Below are 24,059 nucleotides of genomic sequence, written 5' to 3'. Positions count from 1 at the left end.
AGTCGAGCACAGCGAGTCCACTGGTCTCTGATCCAAACTGCTCACGGCAAAGGCATTGTCTCCCCATACACAATGAGCCAGGAAATGAATGCTCCTGGTATGGCAAAGGATGGTTTGATCATATCTGAGAGAGGGCTAGTTGGCATGCTATCAGAATTCAGAGAATGTCACACAAACTAAGTCTGTGTGGACTTTAAGTTGGGGCTCTTCTAAAAACAAGGCTGCAGTATTTCCAACTGATTTTCAAGTTCTTGTCCAAGAGAACAGAACAATGAGAAACAGCTAGACCCTGTCCCAAGAACTGAAAACCTCAACACTTACAAGCTCACTGGCTAGAACGACGTCAATCTTGTCTGAACAGATCTGCTTTGGCTGAATGGACTATTGCTCAAGATCCTGTAACTGTTCTTTCTACAAATCCCCACATGATACAATCCTTCCCTTGGGCCCCAGTGTCAGCTAAAGCTAGTCATTTTTCTTAAAATGTTCATCTTCCAATCACTGGAGACCTTGTTCCTGAATTCCCTTATTGCTCATGCTGCTAGGAACTGCCAGGCAAACCTCCTCTTTAGCCCTACAAAGGACACCACAACATGCTTACCATATTCACTATGGTTTAAAATCCTTGCCATCTTTTCCTTTGAGAGCCTAATGACTTTATACCTAAGAGCCTATATACCTAAACTCATTTAATTGTATAACTTTCTATAAACTACCACGTGCTTGAAAAACACAGAAGAACAAATTACTTTTTTAAGTTCAGATAACCAGAACACTGTAGGCTGATTCCCTTGAGAACACAATATTCTGATCTATAGAAAGTAGAGAATATAAAAACCTTCCTTTCTGTCAAATGTGTCATGTTCCTAGTTTGTCAGCATATAACATAGTATCTTAGGCAAAGTTTTGAAATTAGAGACCAGATCCATGTCACCTAAATTATGAGGCTCAGATAATCTGTAAATGAGCATCACATTCTCTTGGCCCAAACATGTGTTTTGGCCACATGTGATGAGGTCAGCTGCTGTAAAAGCTGCAGGTACCATCTACAGCTAGGGATGATGTCTGCTTGTTGTCATCACTCCTGACAACAGTTTCCATTATCAAAGATAATTTGAAGACTGAACTAAATGCAGACAGAGAAATAGGCCTGGACTTAAGAACATTTTTCTTTCCAATACCCTTTTCCTGCCTGTGGAGCACAGGAAAACTTAAGCATGTGCAGGAGAGATCTAACTGGATTTGAGTGTCCTCATAGTAAGGCTTGACTGTACAAGACCAGCCTAGAATAACATATAGGGCACTAAGATCTGCAAAAATTAAGTGCCAAAACTCAATCATCTACTCAACAAAGGGGTTCTCAAAATAAGAACAACCATATGACCCAGCTATATTCCTCTCAAGTACACCCCTAAAGGATTCAAAGTCAACATACCGCAAAGATCCCTGCATATCCATGTTATGTATCATTCACAACCCCCAAGAAATAGAACTAGCCTGAATGACCATCAAATAAATTGATAAAGAAAACCTGGCATATATTCTGTGGGTGTTTGAGACATGCCCCACATATTTTATCACTTGGTCCCCAGCTAGAGGCACTATTTGGTGGTACTTTTGGGGGAAGTTATAGAACCTTTAAGAGGCAGAGCCTTGCAGAGGAACACCATGGGTCCTGAGGTTGTATAGCCTTGCTCTACTTCCTTTTCTCTCTCACTGCTTCTTGTGCATGGATGGGGAATGTGATCAGCCAGCTTCCTGCTCCCGCCACCAGTTTCCTTAACTGTTGGCATGCCTTTCCTGCAACAATGGATTCTATCCCTTTGGGACCCTAAGTCAAAATAAGTCCCTTCTACTCTAAGTTGATTTTCATCTTGGTATTTTATCACAGCAACAGAAAGGTAACTAAAACATAAACACAGTAGAATTCTATACAGTTTTAAAGAGAAATGAAACTGTGATATTTTCAAGGAAAGAAATGGAATTAGACAAAGTAAGCCAGAGTCAAAAACGCAAATACAATGAGGTTATGGATGAGGCTCCATTGGTAGAATGCTTGCCTATTCTCCTGCCACATAAACCAGACAACTCATTTTCCTCGGGAACCTTCTACAATTCGCAAGCCACTTCCTTCTTCTGTGTTCCTGTAGCGGTGTGTTTCTACCTCTCCTCTGGAAGCATGTCCATGCCTAGTAATGAGGGCTTATACAAGGTATTCAATGATACTGAAACTGGAGTCAATTTCTCTTCTTTTTGAGGCCTAGGTTTTGTTTCTGTCAATACAAAGCAATGCCAGCAGCAGCTGTCAAGTGGGAGGCATTCTGAATAATTAAAGAACCTACTTAACAGCAACAAGCTGATAAGATATGCATGGCTATGTTTCCACCTGTGTTTTTATCCTAGCACCATGAAGCAAAATAACTACCTCAGCATGTTCCCCCATGATCGAGTGTAAAACACCTTTCAGACAGAGACACGGTTAGATTCCTAGACTATAACCAAGAGTTACGAAGAGATGGCAATGGGGTGAAATACGTTAGCAAAAATAACAAAACTGTCCAGACCAGCATGCCAGAGACATGTACACAATAATGCATAAAAGCAGTCACAATGAGATGTCAGGAAGCTGTGTTTCCCAAGCCAGCTCAATCAAGGTGAGGACTTAGGAAAACAGCTGTTGTCTTGGTCTTCCCAGAGTCTTACAACACTATATTCTCTGGGCACCTGCTTCCCACAAAAACATGTGAGACCGCCAATGATGGCATACATGTACATACACATATCCACACACCTACCAACAGAAACAGTACATGACCCAAGCTGGGAACCTCACAACCTGACTGTTCCGCAGGACTGAAGGGAAGACAGCACAGCAGTACATTATGTGTCCTCCCTTTTCTGGAATTAACAGAAAAGCAAGGACTTCAGAAATCATGCTAGGTATTCCCAACAGCATCCAAAATATAGAAAACATAACTTCTATCAGAATACAACAAACTGGCCTACTGCAATATCTCTGGTGGCAGCACACAATGGGACACCTTCTGGACTCAAGACAACCTGGCAGAGCAAACATCTGTACTGTGTCGTCTAATACCCACACTTCTCACAGTTTCTCCTAGGTGTTTTGTGAGAAAACGTCTGCATGCTCAGAGATGTTCACTGTGGCATTAGTTACACAGTCAAAATGCCCAACCCTAGGAGGAAATTGCAGTTCTCACGTGAAGGCTATCAGTGAGAATAATTCGCCATGGCCATTCTGTGTCCTACACAACACGGAGGGTGCCGAGGCAAAGTGAGTGACCCAAAATCAATGGGCAGTGACCAACCTGTGACTGGATGGAGAGGTCAGGTACACTGAGGTTGAAAGTAGTGCTGACAAGAGAAAGGAGATGCTTCACTCGGGTGGGAGACATGTAGCTGATGGCTTCTTCTCTAACTCTCCATGACTGCTCTCTGAACGTTTGCTGAAATAGTCACTACAACATGCAAAGATGTGCATTTCACTCCTCAGTGTTGACAAGGGCATGGCAACTGTGAATCCCAGCATCTGAGCTAACAGCCAGTGGTACCTGTGGGCTCTCCCCCAAGCCTTAGCTATCTATGATAACTGCCCATTCCAGACTCTGGAAAGGTGAGTCAGAACACAGAATCCATGACCATTCAGGCTCAGACTCAGTCCTGCCTGATGCACCAAGGCTATGCGAGTATACACGACTTTCAGGAGGGATTCAATTAAAGCATGCTTAGTACTTAAGTTTAGATAGAATTGAAATTTAATAGTGTAGCAAATTTAGGAAGAATTTTTAAATGCTAATACTCAGTGCTGAATAGAGCACAGTCTTAAAACAGGTCCAAGCCAGTACAATTTGTCTGGAGAAGCGTTTGATGTCTATAAAGTAGTCTTTAAATGTTGGTAGGTTTTGACTCAGGAATTAAACCTATGTCATTGGCTAAATACTCACACATAGGGGTAGGAGTGTTTGCTGAAGCACAGGTTACAAGGTGAAAATACCCAATGCTTTGAAATAAGTGTCCGGTTAAGACACTGAAGAGCAACCAACTGATTAAATAAATACACAGACACAAAAAATATCTCTCTGAAAAACTTTCACACCCAGCAGCATAGCACGAGTGAGTAATGGATGAAAAAGCAGGACACAAACTATTGTCAACCTGATGGCAATAGTGAGAGAGAGGGGTGAATGAGAGTGTCAAGCTGGGTCATTGCCACTAAGGAGATAAGAGAAACCCTTAGAGCTTACAGATTTTCTTAAGTTTTCTGTACAGCACTCCCCTTCCTATAAGCAGAAACCATCACAGGACCCAGTCTTGATGCAACCCCCATCACGTCAGGAGGGTGGGAGGCACTCACAAGGATGGTGTGAGCCCGTTTGCTCCCTTCTTGGTGGGCTTCCTCCAGGTCCCTCTCTAGTCTCAGTTTCTCCTTCTTCAGGTCACTCAACTCCTGGGTGATCACTTTAACATTCCCAAGCAGTCTCTGGTTCTCAGTGCTCTTTGTGAGGTTTTCTGAGTGCAGCTCGGTCAACAGGGCTTCCTTTTCTGCCAGGGCAGCCTCATAATCCTCAGACCCCTAGGAGAGAGAGGGCAAAGGGAGCTGGTTTGCACATGTCATAAACAAACCTACAAGACCTCCTGGTTTTACAACAAAAAACCTAACAGCATCCAGTATCCAAAGCCCAGGGAATACAGGACAAAGCTTAGGTTGTGATCTTGTTAGGGAAGGAGGAAAGCCTGTTGTGGTGGTGGTGCTAGTGGTAGTAGAGGAAAAGAAACACAAACTGTTAACAAAACTGACTTCAGTGCAATGGGAATAAGTCGGCTTTTCTGCTTCTCTGTATTTTTTAATGCTTTAAGGTAACTAAACATGTTTCTTTCACCGTAGTTTAAAAAAAGATTTAATTAAGTAACTTTTAAGGGGTAGAAAAGGGGTTTGGAGTGCAGTTCAGTGGTAAAGCACTTGCCTAGTATATGCGAAGCCCTGGGTTTAAGCCCCAATATCACAATCAGCCAATAAATAACAAATAGAAAACGAAGAAAACATGACAAGCAGTGGTGGGTCCTAGCACCAGCAATACCTCCTTTGCTAGTACGGCTTGCACCCAGACTTATCTGCTCAAAAGGAGTCACTGGTCAGCACCACAGGCAAAGTCCACTTTGAAAGACTCTAATATCATCAGAGCTCAAGGGCTAAATGTAACAAGACTGTCTTTATTTCATTAATATACAATTCACCTGAGAAAATATTTACATAAAATACAAAAATGAACAAAGTGTTCTAAACCACTAACAATAAAAAGAATGAATTGAAAAGTTCTAAGTTACAAAGTAAGATTGTTTAAATGGGATTATCTGGTGCTATTCAGCTTGTTTTGAAATGACACTCATCCTTAATTAACACTTTAAGAATCAGCTAAGGAGCTGGGTGGTGGTGGCGCACACCTTTAATCCCAGCATTCTGGAGGTAAATCTCTGTGAGTCTGAGGCCAGCCTGGTCTACAAGAGCTGGTTCCAGGACAGCTAGGGCTGCTACACAGAGAGACCCTGTCTTGAAAAATGAAAACAAAACAAACAAACAAACAAAATAAAAACCAGTTAAGCACCTAGAAGCCTGAAATATATGAGGGAATAGAAATTAACCATGCGTCTCTGCATAGTGTAAGTGAGCCTATATGTATCCCAGTGATTCCTTCTTCAGATCTACTCAGAAGAATCAAAAGAGGAGAGCCTATATTCAGTTACTCCTTACAGAATTACAATAGTAATTGATAACAAGAAACCTAATGAGCAGCAGTCCAAAACTGCCAAAACTATATAGCATACATCAAAACATATGGATACACCTATGCCAGTGTGAAGTAAAAACAGCAGCCAAGGCATAAATCACTTAAAAATAAGTCTACGCATAGAAGGAAATCTACGTACTTGGTGACATGGTTTGAGTCATGCTCAGATTATACATTTTACATTCTTTCTAGTTTCCTAAAATCTTGGTTTTGTTAAGTCTATGTAATATTTTCAATAGGAAAAAAAATCGCCATGTAACTAACTCTAGCTGGCCTGGAACAAGTTATGCAGAACAGATTGACCTCGAATTCAAAAAGATCCACCTGCATCTGTCTCCCAAATGCTGTACACAGGTCAAAAGTAAACTTATTTAATAAGTCTGTCCTTCCAATTAGACCAAGCAAGGCTCAAAAACAATGATACTTGTGTTGTCAGTCACAACTCAGACTGAAGTTAAGGCCCCCAGACTCAGGAAATCTATTTCTGCCTGACACTTATCACTTCTTAGCTATTCAGGTGGTCAACTCACTTGCTCAGCAAGTAGACTACAGCCACAGTTAACCTAGGGTCTTAGGAGCTGTGCCCCTACCAGGCTCCCTAAAGCATCTGGCCCCATGTTCTAACTGAAATTCAGGACATAGGAACATGAAATGAGAATGAACACCATCTGTTCCACAATAACTTTTTGGAATCTTCTAGTTTAGTTTCCTTTGAAATTAAATATAAAGAAGCAGAAGACTGGGATATGAGAGCAAATTGGTATTAATGTTGATGGTGGTGCTTAAATAAACTCAAGAAGGAAAGGCCAACAATGTCTGCAAAATGCTCATTGTCAACAAGGAGTTAAACCATAACCACGAGTAAATGAAGCTCAGGGCTGCTAAGTGACTAGTATATCACCACACTGCCCGTAATTAAATCTGGAATTCAAATGATTCCCAGCCTGTGTTCTTCTCTGGCACAGCACCATATGCCCTCCCCAGTAAAGACTCTAATTAACACCAATAAAGTGGCAAGAATAAAAACAAGAAGACTAAATTTGAAGAGGAAGCTAGAGAAGGGCATCAGTTAGTGGACTGTTAAATAGTTATTGTTCACAGTTACCAAGAGGTGGAAGTTCTGCAGGATTATTGCATGAACAATGACGGCAAAACCTCCTTAAATATCCAACCTCAAAGAACTCAAATGCACACATTCGACTCATTTCATAGAAATGCTTTTCATGTTAAATTTTCTTTAAACGGACCCCTGAAAAACTTCCCTAGCAGGCTCTTTTACCTTTTCCTTAATGAAGCACAAATGGCAAATATTTGGCCCAATTACATGTGGCTAAAAGTCAAATGTAAAACTAGTCAAATTATTTTGCTCAGTATAAAAGAATTTAAACGCCTTGGACCAGTTTTAGCTATATGGCTTAGGAGATATTACCTTGGAAGACTGAATAAGGGGATGCAGAAACATATTATGAGAGTTGACAATTATTTCAATATGAAAATTAAAAAATCTGAAGAAATCCACACTATGCTGCCATTGCAAGAATGTTAAAGAAAAGATTATCGAAGAAATATTTAATGGTCCAGTACAAATCTGTAATCCCAGATACTCAAGAGGTCAAGGCAGGAGGATCACTTGAGCCCAGGAGTTTGGGATGACCCTGGGCGTGGTGGTTTGAATGACGATGACCCCCAAAGGCTCATTGGTAGTAGCATTAATAGGAGGCATGGCCCTGTTGGAATAGGTGTGGCCTTGTTGGAGAAAGTGTGTCACGAGGGCGGGTTTGAGGTCTCACATGCTCAAGTCAGGCCCAGTATAGCTTTATCTCTTCCTGCTGCCTATCAGTCCAGATGTAGAGCTCTCAGCTCCTCTAGCACCATGTCTGCCTGCATGCCATCATGCTTCTGCCATGATAATAACAGATGAAACCTCTGAACCTATAGGCCAACACCAATTAAATATTGTCCTTTATAAAAGCTATTGTGGTCATGGTGTCTCTTCACAGCAATGCTTACCATTACTAAGACACTGAGTAACATATGGGAATCCCAATCTCTTTTTAAAAAAAAAAATAGAGAAAGAAGCTGGGGAGATGTTTCAGTTAGTAAAGTCTTTGCTCTGCAGGCACGAGAACCAGAATTCAATCCCAGCACCCACGTAAAAACTAGAAGCAGTTTTGCACAGCTGGAAGCCCAGAACTAGAAAGGTAGAGACAAAGGATCCCTGGGGCTTACTGGCCAACCTAGTTAAATATATGACCTCCATTTCAACAAGAGACCCTGCTTCAAATAATAAGATGGAGAGAGACAGAGGATGTTGACCTCTGGCCTCCATGTATAGCCACATACATATATGCACACACACACACACACAATTTTGTTTAACTTTTTAAAGTTTTTGTGTGTGTATGTGCATATATGCATGTATGTGAAGGTATCAACAGTGAACATACTTAGAGGTGAGTTTGCTGATAACTGTTGTGGAATAATTTTTGTAAATTGAAGATGTATCACTCTGATTGGTTTAATAAAAAAGGTGAATGGTCAATAGCTAGGCAGGATTTCCAGGCAGAGAGGATTCTGGGAAGAAGGCAGAGACACCAGGGATGCAGAGGAAGCAGGATGGGCACTTCAGAGATGAGGTAATAAAGCCACAAGGCAGAAAGTAAATTAATAGAAATGGGTTAATTTAAGTTATAAGAGCTGGTTAGGAAAAAGTCTAAGCTATTGGCCAAGCTTTCACAATTAATGAATGGTAAATCTCCTTGTCAATATTGGGGAGTTGAAGGTCCTGATAAAAAAAGTTCAAATACAGGTAATTTCTATCACTTTCTTTCTACTACTTTAAGTATACCTTTAATAAGTGTTTCTACTTTTACAACTGGAGGAGAATGCCATTTCCTATCCATAAATAACTTTGAATGGGTATGAGGAGAACCAGCCAGCCCACACTGTAACCTGCACACAGTCACACCTGTAATCTCAAGTTGAGTCTGTGCATCTGTACCTTGGCAGCCACTCTAAGAATTTAAATAACACAAGAATTTAAATATCACCTGCTGCTGCTTCATTGTCAAGTTTGATGTCAAATCAACCCTATGACCTTTGTCTTTTTTCTTTTTAAGAGGCATTTTATTAATTATGTATATTATATATGTCTGGAGGGGTCATTTATCCACAGAGGCCAGAAGAGGATTTCAAATCTCCTTGGAGCTAGAATTACAGGTACTTATAAGCTGTCCTATCCGGGTGCAGAAAACCAAACTCATGCCCTCTGGAAGAACTGCAGGTATTCTTAGCTTCTGAGTTATCTCTCCAGCCCCCATAATGGCTTTTAAACTGAGGCTGCAATTAGTTGAAATCACAACACACCTCAATATGTCCTTTTACATGAAAGATACACACTTAAAAGTCAGTGCAACACTGAAGCTACATATACCTCAGATGAAGCACTGGTACAAACATGCAGTGCTTACTCACGGGTAATCAGACCAGGATAAAGGACATGCTTTGCAAACAGGCTGCCACTCTAGTCCTGTCCTCTCAAACGCTCGGAAGGTCAAAAGCATACCAATTTGGGTGAAGCATCAAGAGATGTCTTTAGACTTGCCAACCTGATACACAACATACAGAGCTTCAGCAATACCTGATCTCTGTGTACTACAGACAAGGATCCAGCCCGTGCTGCTATTGAGAGACCTCACTCTGCATGTACTGCATTTTGACCAGGAGCAAGCGTCAGTAAATTACTAAATGCATGCAGTATGCCTGAGTAACAGTCAAGTTTACAAGGTTCCTTTTTTTTCCCCTTTAAACCCCAATATAACAAGGAAAAGTAAACTAGAGCTCATAAGGACTGGACTTTGGCTATCAACTCCTACCATTTTTTTTTAAGCAACTGAAAATATTGATGGTTTTCCAAAGAATTTGGTCTTTAAAACTTGTTATTTTCTAAACAAGGGGGAATGGTATAAAATGTAAGCTCAGCTCAATTTCATCATCTGCTGTCAAAACAGATGTAGAAACAGCAAGTCTGAGATCCCAAAAGCAGAGCTCTGTCTATGCTGTAAGCATCCATGATTTAAACCAAATTACTGCAATTATTCTTTCTGTGAGCCAAAGCTCTGCAACAGATAAGGCAGGATGTATGAATCTTGGAGGTCAAATAGCCCTAACTCAGACAGAACATCTACCCGACCACTAGAAGCACCCCGGTGCAGGGTCGGGAGGAGTGTTTAAGCAAGGATGGACTTAACCCGATGATGAAACCTCACTGATTCCATATCAGTAATAGGCTTACATACATTGTATAGGCAAACTAGAAACATGGCAGAAAAATACTGAAATGATTAAAAGCACGAAACTAAAATTTGGAAAAGAGAGGGACTGTCATGAAGATGGGTGGGAGGCAATCTTGATGCACAACAAAGAGATCAAAGGCAAGGCATCAAAGTCTGGACCACAAATTCAGAAAGCAGCAAGAAGAAAGAGGCAGCCAGAGAGGAGGAGCAAATAACTCCAGGTGGTGGAGTGCCAGGAGCCCTAGGGTCAAATTCCGACCCTGCCAAGCACCAGAGTGGTGACCCTGAGAAGGTCACATTTCTAAACCTGAAGTTCAATCAAACAAGGATATAACAGTGTTTACTTTAAATGTTACACAGTTAAAGGGGATAATCTTCAGACAACATATAGCAGGGTTGGGCACAAAGTATGTGTTCAAAGGGCTGTTATTAGTTCTAACTGATGAATTTAAACCCTGACTCTACCACCTGTTAGCTGTGTGACACTGAGTAGGTTGCATACCCTCAATGAGCCTCAAAAACCTCACAAATACAAGGATACAATAATTATTTCCTCAAGAACTTTGAAAATAAAATGAGATATGTTATCTATAAGTAAAGTCAGCACTCCCAAATACCAGAGTGGCTACCACCACCACCACCACACTGAGAGGCCAGAAAAGCTCCCAAAATTGGTGGAAGACCAACCTTTATTTAGATTCAACTAATTCTATCACTAAAGACCACTGATGGCTCCCCTATTAAACTCTCCTAGTTTCCCTTCAGGTGCAAAGTCCAGGCCTCTCTTGGAATGAGGACCTGAGAGAGTGACTTACACTAATGAAAACTCTTACCTGGAATTTTGTGGCCTGTGTTATCAAGGGAGCCTCCCCAGGTTTGGTGAGAGCAGCAGTGAGCTCTTTGATTTCGGAGTTAAGTTCTTCAACCTGGAAAACAAAAAATGTCCACCACATATATAGCTGGGCTCTCCTTCCCTACGCAACCCACATGCTCCCCCAACCTTAATAGAGACACAAGCTCTGAGGGACATTTCTGGTTTTGCCATTTTATAATTGGGCGGCTTACCCTCTGTTCTTCTTCTTTTTTTTTAAACATGCTGATCCCAGTTCCCCCTCCCTCCCATCCTGTTCCACCCACCTTCCCCTTCCCCCACCCCCATCTGTTCCTCTGAGACTGTAAGGTCTCCCAAGGGGAGTCAACAAATCCTGTCACATCACCATGTCATTGAGGCAGGACCAAGGCCCTCTCCTCAAGTCTAGGCTGAGTAAGGTTTCTCAGATCATTCATTGGGAATTGCTCCTGGTCCCACTGCCAGTGGCCCCACAAACTGCCCAAGCCATACACTGTCACCTGCTCTGGGGGGGGGGGGAGGCTAGATGAGTCAAACTAAAAGAAATCAAAAGAGATGACGAAGGCTTATTACCCTCTGAGACTCAATCCCTCACCTGTTGTCATGGTCTACATAAAGTCAGAGTATGTCCCCCAAGTGTTGATGAATCAGAAATCTGATCCTCCATGTGGCAATGTTAGGAGGTGGGCCTTCAGGAAGTGAATAATAGTGAGAGGTCCTTGGGTACTTGGAACATGCTCCTGGAAGGTTCTAGAGGAGCCCAATCTCAGGCTTCATCTGATAACATGACCTGCCCCTCTTGTCTGCCTTTCTGTTATTTTCCACTAGACCTTCATCAGAGGTTGAACACATCAGACAGTGTGATCTTGAACTATAAGTATCAGAAAAAATGAGTGAAATGAACCTCGTTATAAAGCTACCCTGCCTCCGATATTTCATCATAGTAAAGAAAAACAGACTAATACATGATGAACACCACTCATCACTATGGTGTTATTAGAGCTAAATGAGGTACTGTACATTGGGGATAAAATAACAAGCATTACTACTATCACTGCCTACTCATATGGCTTATCCAATAACTGTGTGGTTTCTCCAAAAATTTCTCAACTTCTCTACCCTAGGATGTGCCATGAACTCTGACCACAACACCTTGGAACTGCTCTACAACACACACTAAAGGTGTCTACTCCAGCTGGGCCCCCGTGCATCTCAGGAATCATGGTTCCTAAGGTCAAAGGCCAAATTGCAACTGCAGCTGACACTGCACTCCCTCAGCTTCTCAGCACCAGTTTTCTACTTCTGTAACCATTCCTGCTGTCCCCTCTGAGTATGCCTGTCCCATCCCTGAACTCATAATATTCCTTATAGCCTCATCCTTGGCTTGTTTGCTTGCTTGCTTGCTTGTTTGTTTCCTTCCTTCCTAGTCTATGCTTTCCCAAGATATATTGGTCAACTCTCAGAATTTTAATTCATGAATAAATACAAGTGATTCCTAAGTCAATTGCACTGGGCCAAGCTATCCCTCTGTCCCCATGCTTCAGGCTTGTACTGCTCTCTGCCTCCAAACCAGGATGATATCTACATTCCTGGAGGCCAATGCTCCTGTCAATGACATGCTCTACTCTCTATGCTCTGAACCACGGCAGTGTCACCACACCCGGGTCACTTCAGCTAGACATCTACAGTCACCTTGAATGCTCCTTCTCTTAACCCTTAAATCCAACCACCAGATTTTCCATAATTATTTCTATTTTTTAATTATTCCTAATCCTATTTCTTGAATACAGTCCTCTTCCTCCATCTTACTTGCTGTGACCTGTGTTCTAATAAAGATTTTCTTGGTTCTTGCCTGAGTGACTCACATTTAATTCCATTCTCTGTCTCCTGAAATCATTCTTCAAATACAGCCAGATGCTTCTCCAAGGTAAAAATGTGATCATCCTTTCTGCTACTGAGCCATGTACCCCCCCCGCCAAACAGTTGATATGATTAGCCCCACCACTCCTGGGCCCTTTGCAACACATCCAGCATCCACAGTCTCATTTAAATAGTGCACTTTGTTCCCTGGGAACCCCAGACCATTTCTGGTGTCACACACCACAGACTTTGCCATTGTTCTCTCCAAACTGGCCTCCCATCTGCATCTCTTCCTTGGCCTTCTCACCATTTAGGACTCAGCTCAGCAACTTCTCCTCTAAGCAGCACCCCCTCCCTACATCCACCCTAATCAGGAACAGGTATTCTCCCCTCTGCCTCCCCACCACCTTCACTTCCCACAGTTCCAACACCCATCACTCTGACTTGCCAATCACATAGGAGAAGAGCTGGGTCTCTTTGGTGAGTGAGGGCCTTAGTTAATCATGGAGATACAAAGACTTTATTGACTACCAAGTGACAAGAAAAGAGCCTTCAGCCACCAGCTTGGATCCCAAAGGCAACAAAGCTTTTTGCTTCCCAGCCACAGTCTTGTTTCCCAAATCGCTTCATGTCCAATTTCAGTTGTCTTTCAGAAAAGTCAGTCTGTAATCTCCTTCAGGGCAGTCACTAACTAGCCACGTGCCTGGGTAAGTCTTAAGTGAGCCTCTTGAAATATAGCTGAAGTTTAAACCCTTGGTTGTTGATTTTCAATAAATTCAGTAGCTGCTCCTTAAGCAACTTCTGTCCTAGTCAGCAACTGCAACCCCACAGCTACCAACAGTGTTTAAGCCCCAGTGGCCTTAGCCAGGCAGGAATTCTGTCCCCTCAGGCACCACCACTGTCCCAGCTGGTTTCTAGATCTTTATCAAGATCTCTGTCCCTCTGTAGAACCAGGATTCAAAGGCTGAGGTGAAATTCTGCTTGCTCAGAAAGGCTGAGTAGCAAGTAGCTAACCTCTTCTTCTAGCTTGCGGCTCCTGCAAAACAGGACGTCCGCCTGCTCAACCCCAACCTAATGACCCTAGCTTCACATGGTTCCTCCTTACCACTTCGTGTCAGCTAGTTGCTGACTCAGTCTCCGGACCCCAGGTTAATTTTATTTAATCACACAAATGTGACATCTTTGCATCATTAAACAAATACTCCACAGTATCAACTAATGTAAATCATCTTAAACTAATATTCACTTGGAAGAAATGCTAAACAGCTCACCATTGCTTTCTTCACCGATTACATGCTGAAATTATTATGTTCATATACTATTAAAATCAACTTACATCTTTGCACCTTTGTCAATGTGGCTTACTAAAAACTTTTAAAAAATATGTCTTATTCATATTTAGTTACTGACAGCACAGACTACAGTATACCACAACTCCAACTGACTGAAAAATTCACTTCCTTTACTGTCCTAGCACTTACAAACTTTCTATCTAAAGCTAAAACTTCAGAAGACAGGCAAGCCACAGAAACTAAAAAAGAAAAATCCCACTTCACTCCTCAGACATACCTCTTTTTCCTTTGATTTTAATGCCATGGTTAGGCCCTGAATGGCTTTATCTCTCTTTAAGCTATTTTTCTTCTCTGTAGCAATTTCTCTTTCCTTCTCTCTCAGGTCCTCCTGAAGTGCCTAAATTAGATTAGAAAAAGATTCACGAAGTTGATGTGTTCCAACCAAAATGCACTGTAAATATATCTTTAAGAGCACACTCAAATGCAGTTATTCTATCTTATTCCTGTCAACCTGTGATTAATGTTTCCTCGTCTAGCCGAACGCTGTGGCATCAGCTCCCAGTTACTGTGTTACTGCTCACGGCAACAGGGCCAGGTGAAGGGAAGGGGATCTGATCATTTGAGAAGCTGACAGCTATTCCTATGGGAAGGACTCCAGTGCCTTCTAAAATCTGAATACAGTCACATCAGAGTCTTCGAGACTGCACCAGGTTATTTAGAGGAAATAACAGATCATTAATTTCATTCCTTAATGCTACAAAAGCTGGCAGAGTGTTTGGTTTGATGGGGACTGAGCCCTGCATTTATAGTCTGAGTTCACGTCTTAAGAAAATCACTGCTGCCTCCCTCCTGGGCTGCTGTGAGGATCAGATGAGATAATAGATGTGAAAGTACTTTCTAAGCTGGCAGGCACTGTACAAATTGCAGCTGTTGTGACTAAGGGTCCTTGGAGCCCAGCTGTTGAATCAAACAGGCAGATTCCTCCCTCCAGCTATGGGATCATGAGCAAGTGACTTCACCTTTCTGAGCCTCAGCTACTACATCTGCAACATGGGAATGAGAGTCATGGCGAGGACAGAGGAACTACCTCTACTGTGCTGGATGCATCACAGGCGCTCAGTGGCATCTGATCAATGGCAGCTCTTGTCACAAAGAATTATCTGTTGTACTCAGAATAAATGAGAAGCAATGGGAGAAAAAGTCTTCAAAACAGTCTTAAAATGAATCAACATACCTGGATCTTCGCTTCCCAGTGATTTTGCTCCTTCTGCCAATCCCTCTGTGCAGCCTAGGAAAAGGTTTTCATAGTGAGCAGAAAGAGGAGGTCCGCCGAAGGCTTTCCCACAGCCATCTGAGTGAGCACCTCACAACTCACTCCCCTCCACTGCTGCACACCTCATTAACACAAGGGTGCCCTCCTTCGTAGTCTGACGTGGTTTGAGGGCGGAAAAGTGTGAAGCAGCTGCCCACAGTTTGACTGTGAGTCTCACAGAGTAAACAGATGCTTCAGAAGAAAAGGTAAAGGGCCCACTAGAAAACAGCCTGGGAATTGAAGTGGCAACCCCATTCCAAATGAAAACTAACTGATGAGGCTAAAGAATCTGCTCCTGTCACAAGGACAAGGACCCTGCTTCATAAAGAAATCACGACCTTTCTGGAGCTTCCAGAACATACCCTGATGTGGACAGACCATGCAGCAGACTTCCTCCACCCAAGGGGAATGGCAGGTCAACATAGCTTGCCCTGGAAGTCACAAGAGCAAGAGGAGTCCAGGAGATTTGGGCCCAAAGTCTGACAGCCCACTTCTTAGCACCTGGAGAGATGACTGATCTAAGGCCGGTCCTAACTCAGGCAGGAGATCACAATCTCTACTTGGCCAAAGGGCTGGGAGGCCTGAGCAGGGCAGGATACGGAACATTTCATATGCTGCCAGGCCCAGAACCAGTCCCCTTCCCCCACAGACTCTGATGTTTCACACCAAATATGGACGACAAGCCAGCCTCTAACAACAAAGGAAAACTGGACATGAACAATGCACCACAGGGTTACACTAAGAAAGTCCTAAGGATGAAAAAGAAGCCCCAAGGTGACAGCAAATTAACACATGGTAAAACACAGATGCAGAAGTTAAAGACACATGAACAAAGGCAGCCCCTAACAAAGGTGGATCCTGCAGATTCCTCAGCTGACAGAGAACTTGCATGTGGAAGTTACTGTGCAAACCGTGCAGACTGAAGAGTGCCCCACTTCCCATGAACAGTCTGATATGCTCTCCCTCCTGCTGTGCCCTGTCACCTCACCTCAGTGTCTCTCTCCTCTGCTTCCCTCAGAGTGGCAGAAAGTCCTCGGAGTTCTCCAGATGACACATTCTCGTCAGGAGATGCCATCTGAGATTTCTCCTCTTGAAGGCACTGAATTAAAGCTTCTTTGCTCTTCAAAGACAGCTTCAACTCCTCAATCAGTCTAAAAGAGAACAAAATTTAAATATTAATTCTGAGCTGCTCTCTTAGCTTAGTGGAGCAGGAGGAGGTAGGAAGCCGGGCCAGACATCTTCAAAGCAGATGTGTCCGATGAATACGCACAAACAGAACTGCATTCACTCACAGGTCACAGAGCTTGGGCCAGAATTTATGGGATGTTAATAAGTCCACGTGTCTCTAGCCTCATCCAGGAATTTAGCTCTGAGCTGCACCTGGGCTGGTCAAGTCATGCACTTGCTCAGACCTTCAGCATCCCTCACCAGCAGAAGCAGACCTGAGTAAGAAATCCCCTCTCTGAAAGAAATCTGTCCCTCAAGTCTAAGCAAACAACCAATCAAGAGCTGTTTGGGTAGGTGTGGATTTAAAAACCGGGGATATCTCTCCATGGCTAGCAGACAATGCTTAAAAACACACGTCTCAAGCTAACAGTCAGACTTCAGGATAAGGCATCCAGACACCTGGCTCTTAGGTCATAACAACCCAGTTTCATCCTGATCCTGATCAGTACTCAGCAGCTCACAGACAGCTCACCCCAAAGCTTTTCTGTGCCCCTCAATGCCTTCGCATAGGTTACCAATACCTTCTGCCTAAACCCCTTTTGATAAAATCAGAGTTCCTTAAACTGTACCAGAGTTCTCTGTTACCTAAGCCTAGAAAGCAACCTAGTTTTGTTCAGTAGAGGCCTGGAGATTTGGCAGAGCTGCCCTCGTGAAGCACCTGGCTTCCCTGACAAAGGTGAGGCCAGGTGGGTGGTGACTCAGGCAGCAGAGACACCTAGCAGTGCACTGGAATCAGAGCACCATGGGATCAGCTTGCTGGCCCAGAAGCCTGAAGGGAGGCGCAATACTGCCCTCTAGCGGTTCAGCTCTGATATAATCAATAAGCAAATGGAGAGCAAAAACTCACCAAATACAAGTTTAAAAGAGAAAGTGGGAGCCTGAACTTAGACAATTAAAGGACACTGGTGGCTCGGCCCATCATGTGGAACAGAAGTCTTGAGCCAGTAAGACACCTACAGGCGTTACATCTTTGGGATCAAGAACAGTGAGAACCCACTCTTCTGTGAAATATGATATTTTAAATGCCAGCAACAAATCCAAGCTTTTAAAAATACTATTTAGTTTGAAGAAAACCTATCTATTGGCTATAGTCAACCTAGAGGGCTCCCAACATGATCACCTTCAGGTGCAGAACAGCTCAAAACCCAGACTGGAGAAACTAAAGTAGGGAAAATAATGACCCTTTGAAACAGATGGTGGGAATCCAGGAAGACACTGGCAGTACCCATGCAAGTAGAGGCCAGACCCCAAGATTCACCAGCTCGCCATGCCTAACAGCAGGTTCCTCTGTGTGGCTGATCAGATCCATGTCACCTGGATATAAATGATGACCCTCGCTGCTGTGCTGGGCTAACCTTGTGTGACCTTGACTTAAATATGGGCTAAATGAGATTTTGTTCCTAGAGATTTACCAAATGGTTATATCCTAAGGGAAAAATCAAGGTGACATCTGGCTGCTGGTCTCTGGGAGTTTAATTGGGACACCTTCACCGCTGAGATTGACAAAATTGTAGACCTGCAAGCCAGGTTTCTATACCTGTCTAGCCTGACCTGTGCACATACCAGGAAGACGCAGCCTTCAGCAAGAAGCCAACCTGACCATCCATATCCATGGAGAAGCCATCACCTGGACCAGTCTCCACACCCTCCTGATGCCCTCTCCCCAAAGTAACAAGGAGCCAAGCTTAAGCAGCACACCCTGGTGATCTACATGTGCAGGCTTTGTACACGGTGTGCAGACTCTGACCTTCCAGATGCCAACTCTTCTAGGGAACTTCTAGGACTGAGAGGATTCCTATGCCCAAGGCCAGTGCCCTAAATCCATCTCAATCAAAATGTTTATTGAGACATATCTGTCTATTCTACATAAGCAGAGCCACCTTTGTCTCTATAATACTATCCAATGCACATGCAAAGCATACTCATTGACTCATGAATCTTCATTTACTCCAATGCCAGCCTGAATCTAGAAACCCACACCTCGGCTTCCCCACATTCCCTTGCCCTCCCCTCCCCTCGCCAACACCTCCAGCCCCCTCACCTCACTTCTGTTTGCACGGACCTCCCCTTGCCCTCCCCTTGCCCATACCTCTCTCCCCCCCTCACTTCTGCTTGCCAGGACCTCCCCTTGCCCATAGCACCACTTGCCTGCACCTCCACTCACCCTCCCCTCCATTCACCCCCACTCCACTCACTCCCCTCTACTCATAGATGCTAACAGACTCTAGAGCTCCTGTCCTAATGGGAAGCATCATCCTCCCATTTTTGCCCCAAAAGGCTTCCTCATTGCTCCTCTTCCTCCAAAGTGAGTAAACTGCACCACCTGTCAGCCACTCATTCTCAAAACTGGAAGAGGATACCAGTACAGACTTTTCCCTTCACTAACAAAGCCCTTAAACCCCACTGTGTCCATTTCACCTTCTATTACCACCTGTTCACCTCCATCCCATCCCAGACTTTCGGTCTCAGTTGTCATCATCTATCTGGATGTCTGCATCAGCATGAGAGCCCTGTGACAATCCATCCCCAAGGCAAGCAAAGAACTGTAATAAATAAAAATCTAATCATGTAGCTTCCCCACGCTCCCCCCCTTAACTCTTCAATGGATTTTCCCATACCCTTCAGATGAATCGATTCTTCCACAAGGCCCAGTGGCCTGTCCAGCATATCCACACTGTATACACTACCTCCCTGTTAACTAATTAGCAGTCACGACTGACAGAACAGTTCCATGATGCTCTCAATCAAGTAAACCTTACACAGTCAACCAACAGTGTATCATGCCTGTGTCATTTACCATAGTTCACGCAACCACATATCATCTTACATCATCAGAACAAGGTTAGCCCACTGCTGTTGTGGGACCATGGCCTGTATTCTGTCAATTATATTTAAAAAAAACGCTGATTGGCCAGTAGCAAGGCAGAAAGTATAGGCGGGATAGCTAGACAGGAAGTAGAGGCAGGTCAATGAGAAATGGAGAATTCTGGGAAGTAGGAAGCCCAATCCTCCACAATCATTACCAGCCACAGAAGAAGCAAGGTGTGACTGCCTGGCTGAAAAAGGTACTGAGCCATGTGGCTAACACAGATAAGGATAATGGGATAATGTAAATTATGAGAGTTAATAAAAAGCCTGAGCTAACTGGCCAATCCGTTTAAAGTTAATATAGATCTCTGTGAGATTTCTTTGGGACTTAAAGATTGCAGGAACTGGGCAAGATAGAAAACCTCAGACAACACAGTGCAGTATTTTTCTGGAATAGACCACAGTCACAGTAACTATTGCCACAACTGGCTGCTTTTTAAATCTCACTCTGTCTAATTAATCAATTAAACTCGAACACAGATATGTAAGTATTGAGTGGAGGTACACACCAAGTGAAGGCTGAATACAGTCAGGGCTTCTCTTGGAACATTCACACTGAATTTGTAAACAGTAACGAGAAACCACTGTTTGTCCCATTCAGTCCTGATCCTTCTCTTCCTGCCTTCGACTCTATTAACCCAGCCAACTAGATAAGCTTTGGTTTTAGCAATGCAAGTCCCCTTTACAAAGACGTTTTATTTCCTCCTTTTTTCCTAGTCACCACTACTAAGAATTCTCCTTTCTCCACCTATGGCTACTCAGACATTCTACTGTAGCCTAATTCATTCCTTGGGCTCCTTAACCCCAATTTAGCTTATACAACTTCTTAGTTCTCCAAGAAAGACAAACCCATATGCTTTCTAAGAACTTCCTGCCAAACAAAAGAAGAAAACATCATGGAATAACAATGACTTACATAGAATTTCTACATGTGGTAGTTCTTCCTTGTTCATGAATGCTACCTAGCAGAGGAAGTCAGCAAAAGGAACGCCTTCTCTTCCTGACAACATGGTCAAGAAAAACTGAATCACAAAGGGATAGATGGGGCTAGTAACTCATTTTCTAAACCAAGGTCCAGATACAACACTTCTATTTCACAGATCAAAATAGGAAGAGGGGGCCAGCTTCTGACCTACATACAAGTATGCACACATACACCAAAATTAAAATTTAAAAAAATACCTCTAAACAATGAGCCAAAAATAAAAAACTGAAAAGGAACCTTAAAAAGGTTCCAGTAATCACAATAAATACAGTCCTCTGAATACCTGAAGTAAGAGGGTACTGAAATATGGAGACCATGACCACAGGCTCACACACTACTAACTTGGTCCTCTCAAGGAAAGAATCCCAGAAGAATGTGCTCTGCTGATTTCCCAAGCCCAAACTGAAAACAAAGTTGCAAACCTCAATATTTTGATATATAGGTAAATAGCAAGATGGCACCAAGTCAGAAGTAAAGGCAAAGAGCACTTGGCACAAAAACCTAAACAGCTAGGCAGGCTGACATACCCTGTAAACTCTCTGCACATGGGGAGGGGGTGGTAGGGACATCAGGAGTTCAAAGCCAGCCTCTGCCACACAGTGAGTCTGTGCCAGCCTGGGCTTTAACTAGCTAAATAATGTGGTGGGACACACCATTCCACAGGGCACTGAGTGGCTGAGAAAAGAAACCACAGGCAGAACCCTCTGGAGAAGACAATTCAATCAGGAACAGTCTCATCCAATTCCAGATAGGTGTGGCTCTTCAGCACCTGTGTTATCAGTGTGTCTCCACTGTCTTAACTCTACCTCTCACTTAGATCCAACAAATAAGATAAGACAATCAAAATGTCAGAAGGAAATTTCAACTTCTTCTTAACACATTTTGTCAAAAGTGTGGCTGCAGAATACACTCATCATTCGAGTGGGCCTAACTGCCCATCCATTTCCCTGACCCAACACCACACATTTTATTCACAATGCACTGAAGAACTCTGTATTTGATCTACAATGCTCTTTGTTCTATGGCGCTGCTTAATTTCAGCCTGTAGCCAACATTAAAATCCATGATGGGAAAGAGATCACACAAAATTCACTAGCACTCGTTGTGGGGACATCACCACTTACTGCTGCTAGTGGAAAGAATCACCAGAGCACTTTCCCTCTGCTAGGGCCAAGCAAAACTGGCTTTCTCCTGAATCCATGGCTTGTTTTACCTCATGGGTAATACAAACCTCAGGTCCATAGGGCTGATTTTCCTTTTGTCTACCAGAAAGCTGCAGCCAAGCTAAACACTAGACTTAGGGTCTCAGCGCCCCTTTCTAAAATGAACTTGTCTAGTGACCGCCTCTCGCCCACTACTATCTTGTTCCTGTTTCTCTCATGCCCAGTCTTTTATCTTGCTGTGTTAAATACACTCCAGGAAGGTAGTCCACTCTAGAGAAGAACAATGACAGATAGGAGGGAGAGGAAGGCTAGGTTCTCTCCCTCTCCAGATAATGAGACCTGAGCTTCCCAGGGAGCAGATGCAGACCTGTCCTTGTCTTCCAGAGCCAGAGTCAACTCCAGGTCCCGTTCCTGCATCTTCTTCATCTCAGAGAGCTTGCTTTCCAAGCTGAGGCGAAATGCCTTCTCTGTTTCCGTCTCTGCAAAGGCCTTCTCCAGTTCTGCTTGGGCGGCTTTCACATCCTACAGTTAAATTAAATGCATTTGATGCAATTTTTCAATACAATTGGGAACATTTTGAAAGGAAATTGGATTAAAATATAAATATTTATGACTTTTTCTCCGGCACATTTCCCCTCCCTGAACGTACTATACATGGAAAGAATGCGTAATAAATATATTTGCCAGCCATTTTTCCCTCTTGTATCAGAAGAGTAATGGGCACTTCCAATAGAAAAGAGTCAACTCTACAAGAACTGTACTTTTGGTTTTGAAAAATCAGATCAATATTTACAGCTTCAATGAGAACAAGAAGAAATGCGCTTCTCAATACTAAACATGCATAAGTCCCAGAGTCACCCTAATCTCCATGCAAATTCATCCCACAGCCCACCACCCCCCACTATTTCTTTTTAAGATAATGACTACACATTTCTAAAATGCATTTCTGTATCTCCAAGGTGATTTAAGTGGTGAAAAGCTCTATGCTTTTCCTGAGTGCTCAGAGAAGCCACCATGGAAATTATCTTCTAAATCATGTAGACCATGTGTCTGTTGGGGGAAGGCTCTGGTGCGCACGCAAGTGACCTGGAACAGGCCTGACTCTCCACCCACACAGACCACTGCCTCAAGATCACACCGCAAACATAAAAGTCAAATAGACCTGGGTTCAAAGTGCAGCTCTCCTATGATACTTGCTGTGTGACTTTGGACAGTCATTTAAGCTCTGAGCCCCGGTTCTTATTCCAGAAGACAGGATACCCAACATTCCATCAAAGAGCTGCTGGGAGACTGCCAACACCTGGCGCCCAGAAGCCAAAGCCTGGCCTCTCTTCCCCTGCCCTTCCCACTAACTATCTGTTTAAGAGGCTTGTCCTTCACTCCATATTTCGTAGGCAGCAAACAACGATGCCTGTTGTTTGCTGAGTGTCTACTAAACGCCAGGCTCTGAGCAAGAAGTCTTATATCACATTTGATCTTGACCTAACCCTAAAGTGTTGTGGACCTAAAGTGTTGTGGACCGAGGAAACAGAATGTTAGAGCCTAACATGTGGCCAGATCACCTGGCCTTTACCGCCTGTGTGACCTTCAGCAAATGACCTGGCCACTCTGGGCCTAATGTTTCAGTATGTTTCAAAAAGAGAAAAAGAGAGAGAGGAAGAAATGGAAATAGTTAGCACATAGGTTTCTTAAAAGGATAGCTAAGCACACACATGAGGCTTAGCAGGGGAACTCTGCCTGTGGGGAGGTCTCATAGCTTAGTATGTGTTCTTGTTACTGCAGCAAGTGCTACAGGCTGGTGCTTCTGTGTTCAATTCACACAGGCAAATGCTTCACCCAATGGGATAAATGCAGCAAGCTACAAAGCAGCACTGGGAAGTACTCATGGGACAAACAAAGTGCTACATCAAGACGAGACAACTTTCTCAAGCGTCTTGATTAAGGGTGTGGTGGGTGGTGGTTGTGGTGACTTGAATGAGAATGCCCCACCCCCAACACCCCAATACTTACGTTCACAGATCTAAATGCTTGGTAACCAGGGAAAGGCACTACTGGGAGATAGGGTGTAGAAGGAGCTGCAGCTGCGTTCCTGCCACCTGGCCCCCAGTTTCCTGGCTAGCTTATGCCCCAAAATAACAACACACAAATTGTATTCATTTAAACACTGCCTGGACCATTATCTCAAGCCTCTTCTGGCTAATTCTCACATCTTGGTTAACCCATTTCTCTTAATGTGTGTAGCACCACGAGGTGGTGACTTACCGAGAAGATTCTAGCCTACGTCCATCTTGGGTCAGAGCTTCATCGCGTCTGCCCCAGAGAGGAGAGGCATGGCGATTGCATCACTTCCTCCCAGCATTCTGTTCTGTCTCCTCCACCCACCTAAGGGCTGGCCTATCA

At 43.5% G+C, this 24,059-nt stretch overlaps 1 protein-coding gene across 4 annotated transcripts in view; it reads right to left on the bottom strand.

The window, feature by feature from the left end:
* Cdk5rap2 (CDK5 regulatory subunit associated protein 2) overlaps positions 1–24,059 on the bottom strand; it is a 191,053-nt gene that overhangs the window by 121,431 nt on the left and 45,563 nt on the right. For all 4 annotated transcript variants that reach the window (XM_057784811.1, XM_057784814.1, XM_057784812.1 and 1 more), the window contains exons 7-12: positions 22,027–22,181; positions 16,405–16,567; positions 15,339–15,392; positions 14,382–14,501; positions 10,936–11,028; positions 4,376–4,594 (exon numbers count right to left, since the gene is read on the bottom strand). In XM_057784811.1, coding sequence (XP_057640794.1) covers positions 4,376–4,594; positions 10,936–11,028; positions 14,382–14,501; positions 15,339–15,392; positions 16,405–16,567; positions 22,027–22,181 — 804 coding nt within the window. The remainder of the gene's footprint in view (positions 1–4,375; positions 4,595–10,935; positions 11,029–14,381; positions 14,502–15,338; positions 15,393–16,404; positions 16,568–22,026; positions 22,182–24,059) is intronic.

The sequence above is a fragment of the Chionomys nivalis genome, chromosome 11 (assembly GCF_950005125.1).
Source record: "Chionomys nivalis chromosome 11, mChiNiv1.1, whole genome shotgun sequence".
Taxonomy (NCBI): Eukaryota; Metazoa; Chordata; class Mammalia; order Rodentia; family Cricetidae; genus Chionomys; species Chionomys nivalis.
The sequence above is the reverse complement of the archived record's forward strand: the minus strand, read 5'-3'. Positions and strand labels throughout refer to the sequence as shown.